Source organism: Pyrgilauda ruficollis, unplaced genomic scaffold (assembly GCF_017590135.1).
Source record: "Pyrgilauda ruficollis isolate IOZ18807 unplaced genomic scaffold, ASM1759013v1 scaffold83, whole genome shotgun sequence".
NCBI classification, from domain to species: Eukaryota; Metazoa; Chordata; class Aves; order Passeriformes; family Passeridae; genus Pyrgilauda; species Pyrgilauda ruficollis.
Window position 1 is genome coordinate 1,681,055 of NW_024530266.1, and position 21,721 is coordinate 1,702,775.

General features: G+C 43.1%; 1 protein-coding gene across 3 annotated transcripts in view; it reads left to right on the forward strand.

The window, feature by feature from the left end:
• The window catches only part of UNC80 (unc-80 homolog, NALCN channel complex subunit), a 124,820-nt gene that overhangs the window by 71,443 nt on the left and 31,656 nt on the right, over nucleotides 1-21,721 (forward strand). For all 3 annotated transcript variants that reach the window (XM_041487671.1, XM_041487670.1, XM_041487672.1), the window contains 16 exons: nucleotides 3,183-3,364; nucleotides 3,730-3,861; nucleotides 4,381-4,567; nucleotides 5,317-5,448; nucleotides 5,952-6,095; nucleotides 7,432-7,532; nucleotides 9,021-9,107; nucleotides 9,828-10,011; nucleotides 10,627-10,721; nucleotides 11,590-11,679; nucleotides 12,512-12,613; nucleotides 13,950-14,130; nucleotides 15,418-15,686; nucleotides 19,294-19,428; nucleotides 20,084-20,222; nucleotides 21,287-21,383. In XM_041487671.1, the coding sequence (XP_041343605.1) occupies nucleotides 3,183-3,364; nucleotides 3,730-3,861; nucleotides 4,381-4,567; nucleotides 5,317-5,448; nucleotides 5,952-6,095; nucleotides 7,432-7,532; nucleotides 9,021-9,107; nucleotides 9,828-10,011; nucleotides 10,627-10,721; nucleotides 11,590-11,679; nucleotides 12,512-12,613; nucleotides 13,950-14,130; nucleotides 15,418-15,686; nucleotides 19,294-19,428; nucleotides 20,084-20,222; nucleotides 21,287-21,383 (2,257 nt within the window). The remainder of the gene's footprint in view (nucleotides 1-3,182; nucleotides 3,365-3,729; nucleotides 3,862-4,380; nucleotides 4,568-5,316; nucleotides 5,449-5,951; nucleotides 6,096-7,431; nucleotides 7,533-9,020; nucleotides 9,108-9,827; nucleotides 10,012-10,626; nucleotides 10,722-11,589; nucleotides 11,680-12,511; nucleotides 12,614-13,949; nucleotides 14,131-15,417; nucleotides 15,687-19,293; nucleotides 19,429-20,083; nucleotides 20,223-21,286; nucleotides 21,384-21,721) is intronic.

Genomic DNA, 21,721 nt, shown 5'->3' on the forward strand with positions numbered 1-21,721 from the left:
GATATTCATGTGTAACAGATGCTGGTAGGGCAGCAGGAAGAATGAGTAGCCTATATGATATATAGGATATTTATTTAATGGAGTCAGGTGAAGACTGAGAGGGGATATCTTTACTCTTCATAATGACAGGAGACCAGACAAAGAGAGGATTATTTAATTATTATTGAAATAAATATTATTTATTAAATATTTAGGACTAATTTGTTAGAAGAGAGTGAAGATGAGTAATTTTATGACTTCTTTCATGTGGAGAACAGATTTCTAACCACCAGGAAAGAAAGCAAAAGCCCTTTGGTTTAAGAGCTTGTGAAAGCAATTTGATTATGTGACTTGGGAGGTCCTCTCTAGACTTAGTGTCCTGTCCAAACACTCCTGGTCACTGTATGCTAATGTGAGATGAGCAGAAATCATGAGCCTCAGCCTCAGAAACTGTGACCATCCCTCATGTGCAATACAGAGTTTCCTTAAATAAAGCGTAAATTAATTAAATTTGTATGTAAACCAATCTCCCACAGCTTTCAAATTCTACCTTTCTCCTCCCCCATCGTGGAAGGAACTGGCTGAAAGATTTCCTCCCTTCAGACCTGCATACCTATGGGGGGCAGTCAGAGGTGTTCTCTCACTGAAGATTAGGTTACAGATATTTTTATCAAAAGCTGTTAACAATGCAAGAGCTTTGAAATGCTCCTCACCCATCACTCCCCTTGCCATCACATTTCAATCCAGTACACCAGGCCTTTATTTTCCACAGATAACAATTAATTCTGCCCTGAAATACATGGTTTGTCACCCCCTCCCCTCTCTTTCTCATGTTCTTCAGGTTTCTCTCACTTCCATCTACTCCACCAGTGCACAGAACACTTCATTTCTCAGGTCCTTCTGTGCTCTTCCTTCAACCTTTGCCTTTCCCTGGTCAAATGTGTAGACAGGAAGAGAAAGGAGCAAAATAAAGAGAAATAATCTGCCTGATGGAGTACTCCTTTCCCTGCTTCAAGTCCCTTTCTGAGGGAAAGTATCCAATAATTTTGGATACTTTTTTTAACTCTATGATCTTAGAGGTCCTTTTCAGGGGTCCTTAATGATTCTATGATTCTAATAAAAGAATTTGCATGGGCCACAGGGAATGGGATGAAGCTTTGCTGCTCTTCCTGAGGATTGCTAGCTGGCTGCTGCTCCAAAGCAGCTTCTGAAATACATCTTCCTTCTCCTCCCTTTCCTGAAGGGAGGATTAAAATCCATTTGAGGGTCTCTAGTAGCTTTTTTTAGAAGCAGGTGAATACAGGCCAAGCATATATTGCATTCATCGAGGTCAAACCCTGAAAACCCCCAGTGCTGCTATACAGAAACTGGATAAAAAGAAAAGATAAGAAGAATGCCTTGTTCATGTTCTACAGCACCATCTGCTGACCTCTCCCAAGGCTCCTCTGTTTCTCTTGGTTGCTTCAGAATGAACTGACCCTTTTACATCTGTCCTGCTAAGACTTGTTACAGTTTGGGAAGATCAGAGGGCAGAAGGAACTCTCTGAAGGTCCCCAGAGATTTTGAGCAGCACCAGGAGCCCAGGCAGTCAGAGAGCAGCCTTGTCCTGCAGAGGTCATGCTGCCTCCCATAAACACTGCTCTGGGGCCTGCACCTCTGAATAAACATTGAAGAAAACACTGGCAAATGTCTTCTTGCTGCTGTGGAGGAACAGCCACCAAATCTAGAGAAATTGTCTTCAGTGCTCTGCAGTGAGCACTGCTCAAGGGAGCCCTGGATTCTCTGACACCACTGATTTCCCACAGCAACAGGAATCCCTCTGCTTCTGCCTCCTGCAGTGCCCCTCAGACACCATCTGCATTCACTGGCCTCCATCAGTCTGTACTTTAATATCTTTTATATTCAAATATGATCCATTGAAGCAGCTGTTACGAATAGAGATGGGAGCTTAGATAAATCCCTGCCTTTTGCCCAGGCCTCTGGCAGCAGACACTGGCTTTGTTGGGGTGGCCAGCACCCCAAAACCCACCCTCACTGCCAAGTTCTTTAATAATGGCTGATTTGGTCCATTATGGAATAACTTATTTATTTAACAGACACAAAATTAACAGACATAGTATTTTAAACAGACTCTTTGCTACACAGGAATAAAACTAGTAGAGAACATACAGTGCACGATAGAGGTACCTGTGTTACAGCTAGCAAAGAAACAGTACAGCTTAAAATCCAATGTACTTACCACCTAACTGATGATGGGGTACACATAAAATCTCTCCTCTCAGTTCCCAGGGAAAGTATCTGTGGAGTCACATCTGACCTTGCAGGAGAAGATCCCCTGTACCTTTCAGGGAGTGTGTAGGAGACTTCTGTCTGTAGACATTCATGTAGCTTGTATAGATTTTAAAACTGTCTCTCAGTCAGGAATTTGTAGCTTATTTCCTCATATCTGGTTTTGCACTCAGTTGTTTATCTGGAGTTCCACTCCTGGCACCAGGGATAACTCACTGCTTGACCTCTGTCTGGCCTGAGTCACCTCAGTTCTTCATGGAGGGGAGAAGGATGTCCAGAGCTGTGCACCAGGTGGTGGACAGGCCAGATAAACTTTCCTGTGGTAGGGGGAGTATCCTGCCTCAGCTACCATCATGCAGTTTTGCATGGTCCTTTGTCTTGCTCTGTTTTCCCTTGGAGACAGACTGGGATCATTGCATGGAGCCCACTTAACTAAGAACTGGTTTTACCCATGAAAATATGCAGGTGACTTCTACTGGGGCTGTGTCTCCTGTTCCAGAGCTTCTGCTAAAGGCAGAGTTTGTGTTAAATCAGCCTTGATTAATCAGCACAGAAATCACTTGGAAGTGGAACCTTTGAAAGCCAAACTCACTTAGTCCCTTTACTTAAGAGATGTTCTTATTTTAAACAAGTCATGGCTGAGAAGATCAAAGGTGTACTCTATTTTAAAGTGCAGGTTTTCCAGAAGAATTTACAAGCTTCAGCTGTAATGCTGTGTGGCTCCAAAAGGTAGAATCACATATGCTTGGTTTCATGAAGCAATACAGTTTTCTCTAGGCCTGGTAGATTGGTGATCCTATTTACGGAGCCAGGATGGGTTTTCTTTTGGTGTGGGTTTGTACACCTGCAGATTTTCTTTGCCAAATAAACACATTACTGAGAAACACAGGTGATCAGCTGTTCTCTCCCTGCAGCTGCCATGTTCCTGCTGTGTGCTGTGAAGGTGCCAGAGGCTGTTTCTGACATGCTGATGTCAGAATTTCATCACCCAGAAACAGTGCAAAGACTGAATGCCATTCTTAAATTTCACACGCTCTGGAGGTTCAGATATCAAGTGTGGCCAAGGATGGAAGAGGGAGCACAGCAGATCTTCAAGGTAGATAAGACACATGAAGCTTAATGGTGATACTTTCAGCTTGCCTTGTGGGATAGATGTGAGAGGACAGACTACCATGAAATTTCCTGAAACTCTGTTTAGGGGAAAAAAGATTGTATAAGTCTCACTAGTGGGGGAAGTGATATGGAGAAGTCCTGTATTAAATAGCAAGAATAAAATGGGGGCTCAGGTCAGGAAATATGACAGAAGATGTGTGCCATGCATGGTGCTACAGTCCACTGAGATACAGAGGTGGGAAAATTGGCAGAATTGATTTATATCTTGGGTACTTGTGCTCATATTCAATTAACAATACTGACAATAATAGTTCACTGTAACAAAATGTCTTTCATGGTTTTGTTTAGATTCCTCCTCCAAGTATAAACTTCACTTTGCCTTCTCCTGTGCTGGGGATGCCATCTGTGCCAATGTTTGACCCTCCCTGGGTCCCTCAGTGCAGTGGGAGTGTGCAGGATCCTATAAATGAAGATCAGTCGGTAAGCAGGCATCCTGAGAGTAAGCACTGCTTCTTCTGTGTAGAGGTGTGTGGTAAATTAAGCCAAAGTATGTGAATTAACCTCTGGGTTAACCAGCTGGGAAAAAATATAGTATATTCTGTGTAGGACACAGAGTTTTCTACATGGCCATCAAGCTTTTCTGTTTGTTCACTGAGGTACTGCACTGCACCTCATATCCCTGTGACAGACACTGACCTAGATCTTAGGAGCACACAGCTGCTCTCTCTCCAAAAGAAGATTTTTTTCAATAGAACTTCATGAGAGACAGTTTAGTCTGCACTGGTTCATGCGGTGTCTCCTGGGAGGAGTTTGCACCAAAGCTTATTGCAGGTTTTTTGCCAATAATTCTCCTGGTGAATCTCTGTTCAGCTGGCACTAGTCTGATTTATATTTAGAAACTGAGCTGCTGAACGTCACTGAGGTGAAGCCTTTGTCAGAAAATCTGCGTGCATCTTATCTAACAGCTTCGGGCTGTGTTTCTGCTCTTCCTCCCAACAGAAGTCCTTTTCTGCCCGAGCTGTGTCACGTTCCCACCAGCGAGCAGAGCACATCCTGAAGAACCTGCAGCAGGAGGAAGAGAAGAAGCGCCTGGGCCGGGAAGCCAGCCTTATCACTGCCATCCCCATCACTCAGGAGGCCTGCTACGAGCCATCCTGTACACCAAGCTCTGAGCAGGAAGAAGAAGGTGTGCTCTGGGACCAGGAACTGCATTCCTGGAAAATTGATTTTTAGTGTTAGGAAGGTCCCAACCACATCCATTTGTTTAAGAGTATGAGTCATTGAGAAAAAGTGTATTTGAAAATTAGTACCAAAAAAGGGACAAAACCTCAGATATATTGAGTTCTTACTGGGTGATAAAGACACTGACCCCATCTGCCCCAACTTCAATGGAGCTTGCCAGCATTTAACGTCCCAGAGCTCCCAGTTTCTTGCAGGATTTAACAAGAGACTATGCAACACTAGGAATGAAATCCATCTTTCCTAACTTTTAACTCTTTAATAATTAAAGGGTGGGAGGAATTGCTCTTTGGCTGTATATGTCTTAAGAAACAGAACTTAGGATATACTGAATTGCCCCTGGGGTTTTCTACCTTTGTGGTGATTACTGGGGGAGCCCAGGTGACAAGATCAAGCTCAGCACCAAACTTTGAGACAGCCCAAGTTACGTGACAGGAGTCACAATAAGCTTAGTCTGTGGGTGAGGAGTTTTACTGGCCCAGGCTAACAGAGCACAAAGACTTCATTAAAGGCATTCCAAGGTATGTGCCATTAGGTGAGTACAGAGTTGGTGAGATCTAAGCATACACTGGAAAATCTACAATTACCTGACTTGACTTCTCAGCATTCTGATTGGGTTGCAATTGCTGTCCTTCTAAAACTTCCTTGAAGTCTGCTGGCTGGACCTGGATTGACATTTCCTATTCTCTTTGTCAGTAGAAGAAGTTGCCAACCTGGCCTCCCGCCGCCTCTCTGTGAGCCCATCCTGCACCTCCAGCACCTCCCACAGGAATTATTCTTTCCGCCGTGGCTCTGTGTGGTCAGTGCGCTCAGCAGTCAGTGCAGAAGGTGGGTGACTTCACTTTGGAGCATTCCCTCCTAGGATTTCATTCATTGGAAACCTTTCCTGTTCACCCATAAAGCTCTGGTGTTCCCTTTTGCCAAATACATTCCCAAGCTTGAGCTCCTTTATAAGAGTTAGTGCCCTTCATTATTTTATTCACCCCTGCTGTCACAGTACTTTCTCTTGCCTCTCATGTTCTGCTTGGAGAATAGTGCTACAGGGAGCACTCTAGCTGAAAAAAAAGGAGATTTTAGCAAAACTAATTGGGTTGCCTACAAGAAAAGAAATGTAATTTGAAAAATTACGTATTTATAGTGAAAATTCTTGATCAAGAAATTGGCTGGAGGCTCCATTTCTACTTGGAGATAGCAGCAAACCTGTCATGTTTGCACAGTGAATGGTGTTCTGATCTTTGTTCTGCGTGTAGAGCCACTAACATAAATGTTTATCTAACCTGCCAGGATAGTAGCACAGTATTCCCTAATTCCTCTTCCTCTCACTGCTCCAGATGAAGAACACACAACGGAGCACACTCCAAACCACCACGTGCCCCAGCCACCCCAGGCTGTGTTTCCAGCGTGCATTTGTGCAGCAGTGCTCCCCATTGTCCACTTGATGGAAGATGGAGAAGTGCGGGAGGATGGAGTAGCTGGTACTGACCTCGATTAAACTTCACGGGATTGCTGCTTAAGGATGGCAGAACCAGTTTCAAAACTGTTTGAATGCACATTTGCAATAGAAATGTGTCTTTGTAGGGTTTTTCCTTTTTATTTTCTACATAATTTGTGTTTGGGATTGAGGAGATTTTGCCCTTTCAGGATCCTAAAAAAGCCCCTAATTTAAAAGAAATATTGAGAAGCTGAAAAAAATCTACTGGGGGGATACAAGGACAGTAAGAGGCCTAACACAAGTGTTCTTTGAGGAGGAATCGTAGGAGCTGGGCTTGTTTGGTGTGATTTGAAGGAAACAGAGAGTTAGAAGAACACTGACTTAGAGTTTACAGCTTGGGAAGTTCGGATTAGCAATGGTGAAGGAAGTTAATCACCAGGAGCATAATTTCTGTAGGTTCTCTGTGCACAGGGGTTATCAAGCCCTGACTAGTCATAGCCATGGTTAAGATACCTAGTGTAAGTGACAGCCCTGCTCCAAGCAGCTTGGACTGAAGACCTCTGGAGATCTGTTCCCACTCATATTTTTGTGTTCCTATGACAAGCAGAAAGCCACCTATACACAACCTGAATATTTTGGTCACGGTCTATGATGTCTTTGTAAATTAATAGTACATTTCCTTGTATTTGTTTTATTGAAAGTGTTAATACATGGTGGGCTGTTCTGCTTCCTTCATCTCTCGCTCATGATGTCAGCTAGTTGTGCATTTAACTTCCTGTTACATTTAGTATTCAGTTTTAGCTGTATGTAGCCAGCCCTCTAAACAATGTATGTGTGATTTTGTGATCAGGAAAACAAAATAATGAATAATTTTATGTTGTTGACCTTCAGAGAATTGCAATTAGTTGCACTTCAGGGAGTTGATCATCAAAACAATTCCCTGCTGACTATCTAATACTGTTCACCAACACCAGATCAAATCATTCTATGAATCACCATGAAATTGAACTTGCGTGGATGAACAAAACAAGTACATGGATTTATATCTCTCAGTTGCTGGATTTTGTCCATCTGGAGTTAAGAATCAAATCAGTTATTTCTTTATCATTCCTTAGCAGTCATGAAGTGCTTCATGTCATATCACCAGTAGTTAGGGAAGGTTCAAATATTATCTGATTTTTATTATTATTATTGTGATTATTATTACTGGGATCACTGCAGTGGTTACCAGGAATTCCAGTGCATCAAATGGTGTCTTGGGTGTTCAGTATAAAATATGACAGAGGAAGGAAGAAGACTAGGAAGGTTTTTTTTTAAATATACCAGTTCATGGCTTTTCCAAGAGGCGGTTCTGACCTGGTTTCCTTTCTCTCTCACAGTAAGTGCTGTTGCTCAGCAGGTCCTGTGGAACTGCTTGATTGAAGACCCCTCCACAGTTCTGCGCCACTTCCTCGAGAAGCTCACCATCAGCAATCGACAGGTACCCTCTGCCCTCCCCAGCAGGTGACAGGACTTGGAGCAGGGGAGCACAGCTGCCAGCACAGGCACTTCGTGGACATCACTGGAGGAAGAAAATTTATTATTATAATGCAGCATGTCATCACTCAGTCTTTGTCCCCTGGTGTAAACAAGGCATGGCTGATTTATCACCACTAAGCAAAGCTTTTGCTCCAAGCCAGGCTTTGAGCAGCTGTTTAGTGAACATGGCATAGGCACTATTGCCTTCACTCATGCCACTGTACTCAGGTTCTCTGAAAGATGGGGTGGCATTGTGTCTCTGTGGCTCATTAGACTGCTTCCAGGATTTAGGGAAGAAAAGCATGCTGACTCTCTGTATCACTTTCTCAACTGCACATGTGGTGTATGATATCAGTAGTATCACTGGCCTCAGCTTTCAAGCCACTACCTAAGAACTGACTCTAAAATGAATATTAAACTTGAGAAATGTCAGGAAAGGCTGTCCTTTTGTTCCTTGAGTAAGCCAAGGTGTTGGTGGACTTACTGTTCCTGAAACTTCTCAGCCACCTCCCACAAAGCTTTCATTTAAGGTCAGAAGGTCGTGTCTGTTCCACAGAATTGTTTGGGCTGGAAGCAACTTTAAATATCACATACTTCCAGCTCCCCACCACTGGCAAGGATAACTTTTACTGCACCAGGCTGCTCAAACCCCCTCTAAATCTCCCCTTAAACACTTCCAGGGATGGGGCATCCACACCATCTCTGGTCAGAGAGGTTGTTTGTTCAGCACCTTTGAGAAGAAAGCTGCCATCTGTCCAGCCTCAGAGGCCTCTGAGCCATTGCAAGCTGTTGTTTCACCATCTCTTCATATGACCACAAGTACAGAACACAGAGAACAGGTGTATTTCCCTGCAGGTGTATCACTGGCATGGATTGTCCTGTGCATATCCATGCCTACAGCACTGGCTCAAACCTGCTGTGGGGTTGGAGGATACGGGCCATAGAAGACATTTGTGGTACCATCTGTCTCTCTCAGCTGACAAAGAAGGAGATTCTGTGCCTCCTGTAATCCCTTCACACCATGAGGAATATCTTAGTCCACATTTAAGGCAGGCAGTCTCCAGAAGAAGGGAAGATAGATTCTGCCCACTCCTCCCACCCCACAACCCCAGCTGTGGAGGTGAGATGAACTAGATTTCTCAGATCATCTGAGATAATCACAGGGACAGCAGTGCACAATCAGTAGGGTTACAGTCAGTACAAATACAGCAGGGGGTACTGGCCTCTCTGAGGTCAAATGAGAAAGACACTGGCCTGGGTGAGTGCCCTGGGCCTTATTTTGCAATGTCTGGGAGCAGTAACAGGTGTATAGTTTTACTTCATGTGCTGAGAGACAAATCTGAAAAAGGGACTATGGAAAAATGTGGAGAAACAAAGCAAGAAAGGATAAAAGGGAAAAATCTGTTCTTCACTTTTTGGTGGGAAGAAAAAACTTTTGCTTTTCTTCTAGGATGAGCTGATGTATATGCTAAGGAAGCTTTTGTTGAACATTGGAGACTTTCCTGCCCAGACATCTCATATCCTCTTTAACTACTTGGTGAGTAGCTTGTGGGCCCACTGTGCAGCCCAGAATCTCTGCTCTGCCTTCATGTGTGCAATAAATGCACTCAATTTTTCTTACATAGTTTATTCTTGCTCCTGGTTATGGGTGCAAGTCACCAGGCTTCCACTAGCCTTTCTGGCCTTCTGGGGAGAGGAAAGGAACCTTACTCTTTTCATTAAACCTGTCATGGATTTCTGAACCTCAGTTCAGAAACCTTTAATTATTTTACTTTATTTGGGTTCAGAAAATGCTTTCCTGATAGACAGTCCTCTTGGAGCAGATCTAGCAACTTCTTTCAAGACTGTGGACAAATGTAGTTAGGAGGTGAAGCAGATAAGATATATCTTATCTTATCTGAGGGAGCCTTCTGTAGTTTGTGAGTTGTTTACATGACAGCACTTCAGAGCATAAAGAATAGGAAGTCTCTAACTGCAGACCTTCTCCCTTCTCCTCATCTGCAGTGGTGCTTTAAGCTGTACTGCAAGAGTACATTTTGCACCCAATCTCAAGAAAAAGGAAGAATATTACAGGCAGATTGTTCTTTAATACATACAAAATTTCAGGATGAAATTTAATGAGTTTGTCATTAAATGAAGAAAGGTAGAGCAATACTGTTATTCTGTGTTACAGAATATTCTGTGTTCTGTTATACAATGCTCTGCACAGTTAAAAGAGTGTGTACAACCTGATATTCCCCTTATTTATTACCTGCAGGTAGGATTGATCATGTATTTTGTACGGACTCCATGTGAATGGGGCATGGATGCCATTTCTGCCACTCTCACCTTCCTTTGGGAAGTGGTGGGTTATGTTGAAGGACTCTTCTTCAAGGATCTCAAACAGACCATGAAGAAGGAACAGTGTGAAGTGAAGCTGCTGGTGACTGCCTCAATGCCAGGTATAAGAAATAAGTCTTTAAATCTCCTTCACTTCAAAGTTTATGGACCACTTTACCAAAAGTAAGATACATCAGAACTGGATCAGAAAAAAACCTGTCACAAATGGCTGCATATTTTAAGGCAATTTTCCTTCAGTTGAGTAGTCAGTCAGTAAATTTACTGCTGATTTCTTGAGATTCAGGAAACCACTTTAAGAGCTCTAAAAGGAGCAGACAGAAAGTGAATTAGAACAGTATTTCAACCCAGAGCTTTGTGCAGGGGGGCTGTGAAATGTTGGAGGAGCATTATTGTAAAAGTCTGCCATTCAGACTCTGGGCATTATGAGTCTGGGTAAGACAAGAGATATCTCACTGATAAACAGGTTTGACCTTTTGCATGTTTCTTCCTCAGAGCTGACAGTTGCTGCTAAAGTCAGCTCATCCTTTAAGAACAGCTCAATTTCTCATTAAACTGTGGATGTGGGAGAATATGTTAACACTGCTTAATGGTTCCAGACAGGACTCTCTTAGTCTGCCTGTCCAGGAATGAATTTCAAGTACCACTCCTCCTCCATGGGCAGTCTCTTGAAATTAATTAAAGAGGCAGGGAGAATGCAACAACTTTTCTTCCTCTAGGCACAAAAACCCTTGTTGTGCACGGACAGAATGAGTGTGACATCCCAACGCAGTTACCAGTGCACGAGGACACGCAGTTTGAGGCTCTGCTGAAGGTAGGAGCGAGTGTTTGAGCTGCACAAACTGCTTACATTTACCTGCCATACCTGGGTGCCAGCAATCCATGCTGCCTGATCATCCTGTCCCAGTGTCAGGGAGGGAAATCCTGCTCACAGGGATGTCTGTGTCCCTGTGAGGGAGCTCGGTTGCAATAAACAGGATCCCACGTTTAAGGATCACAGAAATCCCAAACCTCACAAATGCAACTACATTTGGAGACACTGCAGCTTGCTGGGTATTTGCTGTATACTTCTGATAAATACACAGATCATTTAGATGTTTGGTTTTATCAACACTAAAGAGGAGAGATTGATCAAGATCAGAGTGAAAATGATTGTTCAGTAACCACAACAATATTTTGGTATCCAGTAGCTATGCAGTCACTTTCTCTTTCTGCCAAAAATGTCCTGGGTGGTTTTAATTGAGCCACATAGGAAACAGATTTGTAAAAGCCTTCAGTTTGTCTGACTATGTTAAATTTTACTGGGAATTACATCTCAGTGTTTTGAAGTGCCACAACTTTAGTGTCTCTGCATACCACCTGTCACTAAATCTTGATAAATACCCAGGCCCATATGGCTCATAGAGTCAGACAAACATGTGTGATATGAAGACATCAAGATAAGTAACACCAGTCTTCAGGATTGTGAGGTCAGCATACCTTGATTATCACAAACATACTCAGGTACTTCATGATTAACAAAAGAAATAAATAATTAAAGCCAGAACAGTGTGCCAGTCTGATTGAGGCATGCATGCTTGTGCCTTTATAGATTATTAGATGGATATTCTTCCTTTGGATATTGTGGTATTTGTACAAAACAACTAAAAAGTAACAGGATATTTTGATTTCTTTCTTTTCAGGAGTGTTTGGAGTTTTTCAACATACCTGAAACTCAGTCTTCCCATTATTTTTTAATGGATAAGCGTTGGAATCTCATTCATTACAACAAGGTAAGGAAAAGATCAAGTCCATGTGACTTTTCATCTTGTCAAGGTTAAACATCAGGTTCATCTAAAGGAGAACTCTGCCGCTTTGCTTCCCCAGCTAGCTGATGTTGAGAGTGAGGGGCGGCAGTTTTCCCCCTGGAGCTCCTTGAATCCCAGTTGTCAGTTGTTTCGGCGCAGAATAAAACACAGGCAGCGCACAGGGGTCCCAGGGAAACTTTATTTGATGGTGTTTCTTCCCCTCTTTCTTCCTGGGCCCCAGCTAGGGGGCCAACAAAGACTTATATCTCAGGGGAAAGGCAGGGGCAGACCCAACTTCCAACAAATCAGGAGAGTTGGGAGTAAAAACCCAGGCGGAGAATAACGGTAACGAACCAATAAACTTCCAAGGAAGAAAAACAGTCTTAGGAAATGGGTAAAATTTGGAGAAATAGAAACTAGAAACTAGCTGACGACATTTCTGGGAAAAGGGTGGAGACAAAAGAGAGACCAGCACCAAGGAAAACTACTAAATCACAAATCAAACCATAGACCCACTGATAAAACAAAAAGCACGATACAACAGAGAACAAACATCCTATAAATAGAGTTCTGTCTGTGGGCATCACATCTTTAGCTGTGTGTGCTGAAAGATTGAAGTTTGAGAGAAGAGGGAAGAGGCAGATGTTTTCTTAGAACAGATCAAATTTCTCTTCTGTTTGTGGTCTTTCATGATGCCTGACACTGTCTGAAAGCCCCTGCCCTTCAGAAAGGGTTAAAGGGCCCTTTTTTCATTCTGTTGAGTGATGCCATAGTGATTACATTTGTTTAAAATATACTTTTTTCCCTTTCCTGGCAGACCTACGTCCGTGATATTTATCCTTTCCGGAGGTCAGTTTCTCCCCAGCTCAACCTGGTGCAGATGCATCCAGAAAAGGGTCAAGAGCTCATTCAGAAACAGGTATCTCACTGTCACCAAAGACCTCTAACCAGAAACAAACCCTGAAAATATTATTTTTTTCCCTTTTAAAGGCTTTCCCTCATGCTGCATGCAGATCAAGAGCTTTGCTGGAGAAGTAGCAATCAGGGTGAAATCTGCCTTGGGGCCATATATTCTGTACATTATTAAGGAAGATTAGAGTGGAATGTGAATTACCCCCTCCCCAACTCTGTGCAGCCAGTTTCCTTTTAGGTGGCTCATTTTGCAGAAAATTTACAAAGGAATGTGTTTAAGCACTATGCATTTAGTATTAACAGTTGTATTTTTGTAGCCAAAAATCAGCTATTGTAGTTGTGTTCTTACTGAGAGTAGGAAAATACCATCATGAGTGGTTATAAAAGGCACCTATAGCTGCTAGCAGCTAAAGTAATGCAAGATAAAGTCAAAGTCATCTCATATGTGTGTGGCATAAAATAGGACAATATGTCATGTACCTGTCATTAGAAAGTCAATAAAAATCTGAAATTACTTGGGATCAACTTGGTTGCTTCTCTAACAGAAATTACTCTGGTTCTAGGAGGTGTCCCACAAATAAATGAGTTTAATACACTCTACATGATCCAAAAATATTTGAATGGTCTTCACATTTTTGTCAGGGCATTATTTTGCTTTCCACATTTTTATATTTAGAGCGCTCAGAGCCCAAAATATTTCTAAGGTAAAACTTGCATCACACATTTGCTAGCCTCTCTCTAGTCATGCAAGATGTTGCTGGAAAACATCCAGCTTCGGCAAAGAAAGCAACACTGTAGTAACCACCACTGAGCAGCAAAAAAAGTACTTTTTTACTTGGACAAGTGCTTGCTTGGTTTTATTGGCTACTTTTCTTTTGCAATTATACATGTACTTTCCATGGCTAGATGTCTTATCCCAGAAGGTAGATAGAATTCCAACTTCTTGTTGATTCTAGTCTAAGGCCTTGAAGAGAGGAAAAACAAACATGGGCTTTCATCTTGGGGTTGGTTTCTCTGACCACGTTGGGGCTTACATTAACCTACAGAAAAACCTGTGGCAAAGTTGAAAATTGTTCCACAACCACTTTGGGTCCTTCAGGAGACAGAAACCGAAAGTGTTGTTAGAACCATTTTTACAAACACAACCCACCTTTGAGACCTGGGCTGGAGAACAGTGGCACACAAATTCTGGCAAGGGTGTGCAGCGCCAGCCCTGTGAATTTCACCATGATCCTCTGAGCCACGAGTGCAGCATCCCTCGGATCAGAGCGAGCCGTAGAAGTGCACGGAGATTTTAAAGAGTTTTTGGATTAGGCTGATGTAGATCTCTGTTTCCCTGCCAGGTGTTCACCCGCAAGCTGGAGGAGGTGGGGCGGGTGCTGTTCCTGATCTCACTGACACAGAAGATCCCTCCAGCCCACAAGCAGTCCCACGTGTCCATGCTGCAGGAGGACCTGCTCCGCCTGCCGTCCTTCCCCCGGAGTGCCATTGACGCAGAGTTCTCGCTCTTCAGTGACCCCCAAGGTGTGATCCCTTGGCAGATCTCCTGGAGGGCTGGACAAGGCACAGAGGGTTTCAGCAGTTGCCTCAGGGTTTAGCTTTTATGTTTTTCAGAATCTGTGCTGCTTTACTGCATGGGTCTGGGCTTCATGTAAGGGGATAGTAAGCTCTCTTCACAGAGCAGAGAGACAAAACAATTCCTTCTCAAGGACAACCGATCCAGATCTCAGGCCCAAGAGCATAAACAACGTGGACTGAAGAGAGAAAAACAAGAAGGATGGGACTTTATGGACTGGCGCTGTAATTGGACAATTAGCTCCAGTATGCAAATGGACCAAAACTTATAAAAGTGAGAGAGCTCATGACCAAGCCATCTTTTGCTTCCATCTTGGAGCCATCCAGGCAGGGCCACGACTGTGGCTCTGGTACTGCCTTTGAAGGCACTTCAACAAATATCCTCTTTATTCCTCTTAATTCCATCTAGCCTCTGTTCCAGCTCCTTAAGGCATCACAGTGAATGCCTCATTTGCCTTAGAAACATACAGGCTTGCAGCTTTTCTGGAAGCTGATGAATCTCTTCCTGGGGAAACTGATACAGAGCTGCTGGTTTGTAAGCACAGCAGCAGAAAAGGCTTCACTGTTGGAATTCTCCAGACAAGGCTACTTGCTTTGGACCCAAATGAGAATAAGTTTTAGTTGAGTATTAAAGTTATGCATGAGACTAAAAAGGACTGCTCGAAGTCCTTTGCCATCTGCTTTGAGGAAGCAGTTGACATCTTCCTTGGATGATGGATGCTGCAAATTCTGCAGCAGGGATAAGAAAGTCCACACAGAAACTTTGTTCTGGATGTAAAGCAGGGTTTCCAGCATGATGCTAAATAAGTTAAATAGGCCAGTGTTGCACAGTGGTAAGCATTGGCAAGTTCTGTACCAGCCCTAAAGGCACTTGATTTCAGAAGTATTATTGTAACTCTGCATCAGTTTCCTGTAATGTGTGGGACACCTGGGACATAAAACCTGAGCATAAATCTGCACAGCCTTTGTGTGGGGCAGATGATGCATGTACAAGCTCAGATCTTCCACTTTTTAAGGGAAGAGTGTCCAACCAGCAAATGAACTGTGTGATATTTATCATTCTTCACATTGATGCTTTAAGTTGAGGATTGCTCAAGCACTTAAAGAAACACAGGATGGGTGAAATAATTTTAGAAAAGCAGAAGGATGGTCATTGTTGTGGGGTGGTTCTTTGCAGTGAGGTGAGGCTGGCTATGGTGGACAGAGCTGACTGCTGTCGATTCTTCTCCCCTGCAGCTGGCAAAGAGCTCTTTGGTCTAGATACCCTTCAGAAAAGCTTGTGGATTAAGCTGCTGGAAGAGATGTTCCTTGGCATGCCCAGCGAGTTCCCGTGGGGGGATGAGATCATGCTGTTCCTGAACGTGTTCAACGGTGCGCTGATCCTGCACCCCGAGGACAGTGCCCTGCTCAGGCAGTACGCCGCCACCGTCATCAACACGGCCGTGCACTTCAACCACCTCTTCTCCCTCAGCGGCTACCAGTGGGTGCTGCCCAGCATGCTGCAGGTGAGCCGTGCCAGGGGCAATCCCAGGGAGTGCTGCCGTGTCCTGCTGCAGGTCAGACCTTGGCAGGAAATTCTTCCTGTGAGAAGAACTTCCCGGGAGTTCTTCCCTGTGAGGGTGCTGAAGCCCTGGCGCAGGCTGCCCAAAGAAGCTGTGGCTGTCCCATTGTGGGAACATGCTTCTTGTTGGTGGAGTGGCAAAACTGTCTTTTGTCTTCTTAAAAAGGAAAGAAAAGTTTCTCTCATCGATTAGAAGTGAAAAGCCACCTCATAGGACCTTAGAGACTTCACTTCAGACTTAAGGACAGCTAATTGGACAAAAGCCAAAAAAATCACACCTAGGTAATTTACTAAAAATGAAGTAAACAAAGAAACTAATTGCTTTTGTGAGGTGTTTTACCAGGAGCAAAGACCTCTTGCACCTGGATCGGTTTTTCTGTTTGTTATTTTGCCTTTTATTAAACCTTTTTGTTTCCAACAGTGCAACAGAAACATTCCTGCTGATTTTTATGCCTCCAAAGGCAGCTGAGCTATCTTAGGTGTGTTATAGACCTCCAAGAGCTTCTGAGACCTAGCTCGAGGAAGCTCATATAACACCCCATCCCTGTGAGAGTTCAGGGTCAGCTTGAACAGGGCTTGGAGCAGCCTGGGATAGTGGAAGGTGTCCCTACTCACGGCACAGGGTGGAACTGGGTGGGCTTTAAAGTCCCTTGCAACCATCCTGTGATTCCATGGAAACTTTGATCTGCTGAGTCCTCATGAGAGCTTTTAGGTGCCCCAAGAACAACAGTGAGATGGCCCAAATTATCTTTCTATTTCCTACTTGAGTAAATGACTAAATTTTCTGTTCTGCATTGTGTTAAGTAAATAAATAGAGTATATAAATATAGTATTAAAAAAATAGTCTGTTTTCCTTTCTCTGTACTTCCACACAGAAATGTGGAATTTCTTGGCAATTTTTGGACCTTGGGCATCTCTCCGTGGTTTTTGCTTCAGGGATGGCTGAAGTTTGGGAAATAGTTGAAATATCTGGATTTACTACTTGCTAATTGAGACTAAATTATATTCACTTTTTAAGTATGAAAACAACTCAAAACATTTATGAAAAATTGCATGTTTTTTCTTGTGAGTGATGACAAATATTGGAAGTGTCAGAGGTGGAGTTTCTCTTCACTTCAAGATGAACACGTGGGCCTCTTTTCCTGTTGATTCTTGAAAAAAAGTCAGCTACTGAAAATAAAACATAAAAAATACTTCTTTTACAGATAGAAAGGATTATTTCTGTAGGGTTCAAAGGCAGTATGTAAGTAGAGGTTTAGTATTATAATGCAAATACAGAAAAGAAGAATACCTATACATGTTCATTTTCACATAATTAACAGAGAACAATAATTAGACCCAGTGATTACTTTCCAGCTACTACAGAGCATATTTAGACAGCTAAAGTCTGATATCCTACATTACATGATTAGATAAGTATGAATTGGGTCCAGTTAAGCAGTGCATGGGTTTGTTAATGAGAAACAAGACATTTTGAAATGAAATAGCCTAAAAACATAATTTGAAGTTCTCAACAGTGACCATTCAGTCCTGCAAAGGATTCTCCCTTCATTTTCACTTCATATTGAGAGTAATTAGTTTGTAATTCTTTCCTATCCTCACCCTCAATTATTGTCAACTACTGAATTATTAAAATACCACTCCTGGGAGGTAAAAAAAGCCATTCTAAAAGAAAATGCAAGTGTTTCTGAGCTTGTTTGGTTTTGCAGACTTTAATTTCTCTGCTCCAGGTACCCAAGATCAGTTTGTTTGTGCTCAATTCTTTTACCACTTCTGGGCTTGATCCAGCTGCTAATTGAAATGCATACGCAGTTAATTATTTCCCTTTCTGAGGTAATGAGATATTGCTGGTAATTGATGGGCCTCATCCCCATACTGGAGGGTTCTGGCTGTATGAAAGCCATGCTAACTTCCTCAGCCTACCAGGGCACTGACAAGTCTCTGCAGAGGTCTCACGCAGAGAAGTTTTTCCTGGGAATTCATCCTGTTTACATAACTGGGAAACAAATCCCACAAATTTGCAACACATTCTCTGCATGGTTCAATGGCCAGCCCTGAAGGAAATGCCACTCTGAAAAACTTAAAATATTTTAAAAGTGGGTGGCACTATCATTGTGTTGGAGGACAGAGTAGGAGTACAAATTATCATGATGAACTAGAGGTGCAGTTTGAAAAAAAAGAAAACCCAAACTTAGGTTAGACTACTTTTGAATCATCAGCGACAGAATATGGGAAGGAAAGTAACTGGATCAGTGGCACCTCTGCAGGACAGAATGTTGGAATTATAGATCTGAAGCCAGACATGAATCAACAGCATCCTTCTGCTGAAGGATAGAAGAGAAAAATATCTCAAATGCCAGTCTGGGGTGACTACACAGATTTATATTGTGTGAAAAACATGGAATAATTCTGCTTTCATCATCAGTGATCCTCACTGGAAGTACTGGCTCTATCCAGCTCAGAGAAAGCATCAGACTACTGGAAAACAGGGATGTTCATGTAGAAAACATGTCTTGTGAGAAAGAACTGGAAGATTTGATTAACTGAAAAACAGGAAGTTTCAGAAAGAAAGCACTAACTGGCTTCTAAAAAGTGAAGTGCTTCTAGGAAGGAGAGGGAAGGAATCAACCTCAATATGTAGGAAATATTGGACTAATAATGAGAGGAATGTTCAAGCATGAAAAGCAAACTTTTTCCTAAGGATATTTTGTCCATGTGTCTTGGTTTGAAAAGACCGGTTTCTGCAGGAGCCTCCCTTGAAATGGAAAATGTAAACCTCCTCCCTCCAAATTATTATAAATTTGAAATTAAGGGGCTCTCAGGCAAAGAGATAGGCGTAGGAATTACAGTTCTTTATTAGGGAAGAAAATAAAAATAAAAATGCAATGATACAAAACAACACTGACAGAGTCAGAACATGCCCTGACCCCCTGTGTGTCAGGCTGTTTCTAGCAGTCCCATTCCATGGTGGCTCAGCCCTCCTGCAGTGCCAGCTGTGGTTCTGCTGGAACAGGGATCCTGGACAAGGGTGGAGTTTTCCTCTGGAGCTCCAGGGCTGCTGTAGATGGGCCTGGTCTTCCTCTGGGAATGCAGTGGAGAAGAAAGCTGCTCCTCTGGGAATGCAGTGGGAAAGGCTGCTGTGGTGTTCCCAGTGTCAGATTGTATCCAGGTAGGAATGCTTGGCTCTCCCTGGGCAGAGCATCTCCCAATGGGATGATGGAATTTTATCAGCCATGCAGGGACACTCAGTGGCCATGAACAGAAGAGATCTCCTGGAGGGAGAATGGGTGTGGGGGAGATAAAGAAAACTGCCCAGTGAACAGAAGAGAACTGCCCCAGCTCTGACAGATGGGGATAGAATGCACAGCCCCAGGCACATCTTGTACCCTGAGACACTGTGAAATGCATTGCAGGGAGGGCTGCTCCAGTCCCCATCTTTAACAGTGTGTTAGACAAACCTATCAGGAATGCCAGTGCTGAAGTTGGTCCAGTCTGGGCTCAGGAGGTGAAGTGTTGGAGCAGAGCCTCCATGTCCTTTTCCATGTGCCCAGGTGTACTCTGACTACGAGAGCAACCCGCAGCTGCGCCAGGCCATCGAGTTCGCGTGCCGCCAGTTCTACGTCCTGCACCGCAAGCCCTTCATCCTGCAGCTCTTTGCCAGCGTGGCCCCTCTCCTGGAGTTCCCTGTGAGTCAGAGCCATTCTCCTGTCTCGGGGGGAAGCCTGTGAGTGCAGCCACCCCCATCAGAGGTCACAGGCGGAGAGCACTCGGTGCTGCACAGAACCAGGTCCAGATTTATTTCTGCACACTTCTGTGCATCACTTGATGGAGCAGGGTGCTGAGATGGCAGCTGCTGGTGTCCAGGCCAGTAAATGTGGTCTCACTTTAAATTTCTTTAAGTTTCTTTAAATTTCTGTGTATAAATATATTATAAAAGGACTTACATGGCTATTTAAAGAGTTATGATGGCTTTTAACTCTTTAAATGCAAATCCCTTCTCAGAATCCAGCAATAGTGCTTAAAGGCTTAATACCAAGTTTTAGTAATGTGAAGTCTAAGACTAGATTAGTCATGTTTTGAAATATTCATTAATGATGTTCTAACATTTTAGGCAAGTTAATGGGATCTTATTTTGAGGTGAGGCACTGTCAGCACACCTGTGCTATCTTTGTCCTGCACAGAGCAGCAAAGATCTGTGTGCAGTTTTCAGATCCTGCAAGGCTTACTGGTTGAAAGCAATGAGCTCTTGAACTCCACGTGGACCCTTTGTCAAAAACAAAGGCTGTCCACACCTCCAGCTAAAGATTCCTAGGATGACATGAATGTTTCTTGTTGGAACAGGATGCTACAAACAATGGAACCAGCAAAGGAGTGTCAGCTCAGTGCCTGTTTGACCTGCTGCAGTCTTTGGAGGGAGATACTCCAGACATTTTGGACATCTTAGAGCTGGTGAAAGCAGAAAAGCCTCTCAAGTCATTAGGTAATAGTTAAGCACCCTTTATTCACTAATTCTGGTTTATTGTTTATTGATTCAACAGACATTTGATGCAGCATGATTTCTTCAGAGCTCTTCTCTTCTTTAGGAGTGTCCATCTGTCTCCTGTGCCTCATGGGGCTTTGAAGACTGGCTTTATCACCATCACCCTTTCGATATTTTCTGCAGGAGGGGAATGATTAATTAATTTTATTGCAAAGCTACTTTTTCTGCTTTAAGCCTTCTGGTCTGAGACTAGCCCCTGGCATTTTGAATTTTAACATGTGTGAGTGAAGAATGAAGCTGCCTGATAAACTGTATTATGCTGACAGGATCTGTGTCATCCTCTGCTCTGCTCCACATGGACAGGAAACAAAAGCATCCTCTCCTGTGGGCAGACTGTGACTAGTGGGTGATGATGGATACAATTCAGACACCCAGCAGTGCTGAGCTCCTGGGGAGGTTGTTGATTTATTTACAAATATTATTCTTTCTGGTTTCTTAATGCCCAGAATTAACTATGCCCAAAGTGATATTTGTAGTATATGACTTCTGAAATCTTTTTCTGAAATCACTAGCAAAACAGAGTCACTTCTGTGCTGGCACCCAAGTGGCCATGAGTATAGAAGTGGCTTGATTTTTGAGATATAAAACTGCCTTCTGCCATCAGTGGTGCATCAGCATCACTTTTTGTGTGGTTGGAACTTCTAATAAAAAGCACAGGGAGCATAAAAATTATCATGAATTTGACATGTGTCCTTGCCATATATGAGCTTAAGGCTTAGCTTTTGATGGGTGATGTTTGAAACAGGACTCTGTAGGCATTTTGCTCAGCAGCAGCTGACCTGCTCAGAGCTGTTTCACCTACTGAGTGCCTGGGCAGTAGGGTTCAAGTAGGAGTGCAGCATATGTTTCTTTTACAGAGACACATTTTTATCTGTCCAAAAGCCTGCTGGACATTGTTAACAGGAAAAGCAAGCAATAGGAGAAGGAGAAAAGGAAATGTGTTAGCTCCTTTCATACTTAGTATGACTGTGTGATAGTCTTCTCGTATTGCTTTACTCCCTCAGACTTCTGCTATGGGAATGAAGATCTGACCTTCTCCATCAGTGAAGCCATCAAGCTGTGTGTGACAGTGGTGGCTTATGCTCCTGAGTCATTCAGAAGGTGAAAATCCCTTGTCTTGATTTGTGCACACTCAGAAAAGGCACGAAAGCTGTATATGGTCTGTGAAAGCAAGGCTGGCAAATGGAGGCAGAGGATAAAGAATTCCTATTGTGAGGCTGCTCTGAGGCCAAGCCTCTGCCTGGTACTCCTTCCTAGGGGTAACACCAGCTGAAAAGGACATCTGTTAGTTTGCAAGAGGGAATCAGGGAAGAAGAGAGTCTTTGGAAGGGAAAATGCTTGTTAGCAAATGGATGACATATTTGGAAGATACCTGAAAATTCAGTGGCATCATCATCATTATTATTATTATTATTATTGTTATTGTTGTTGTTGTTTCT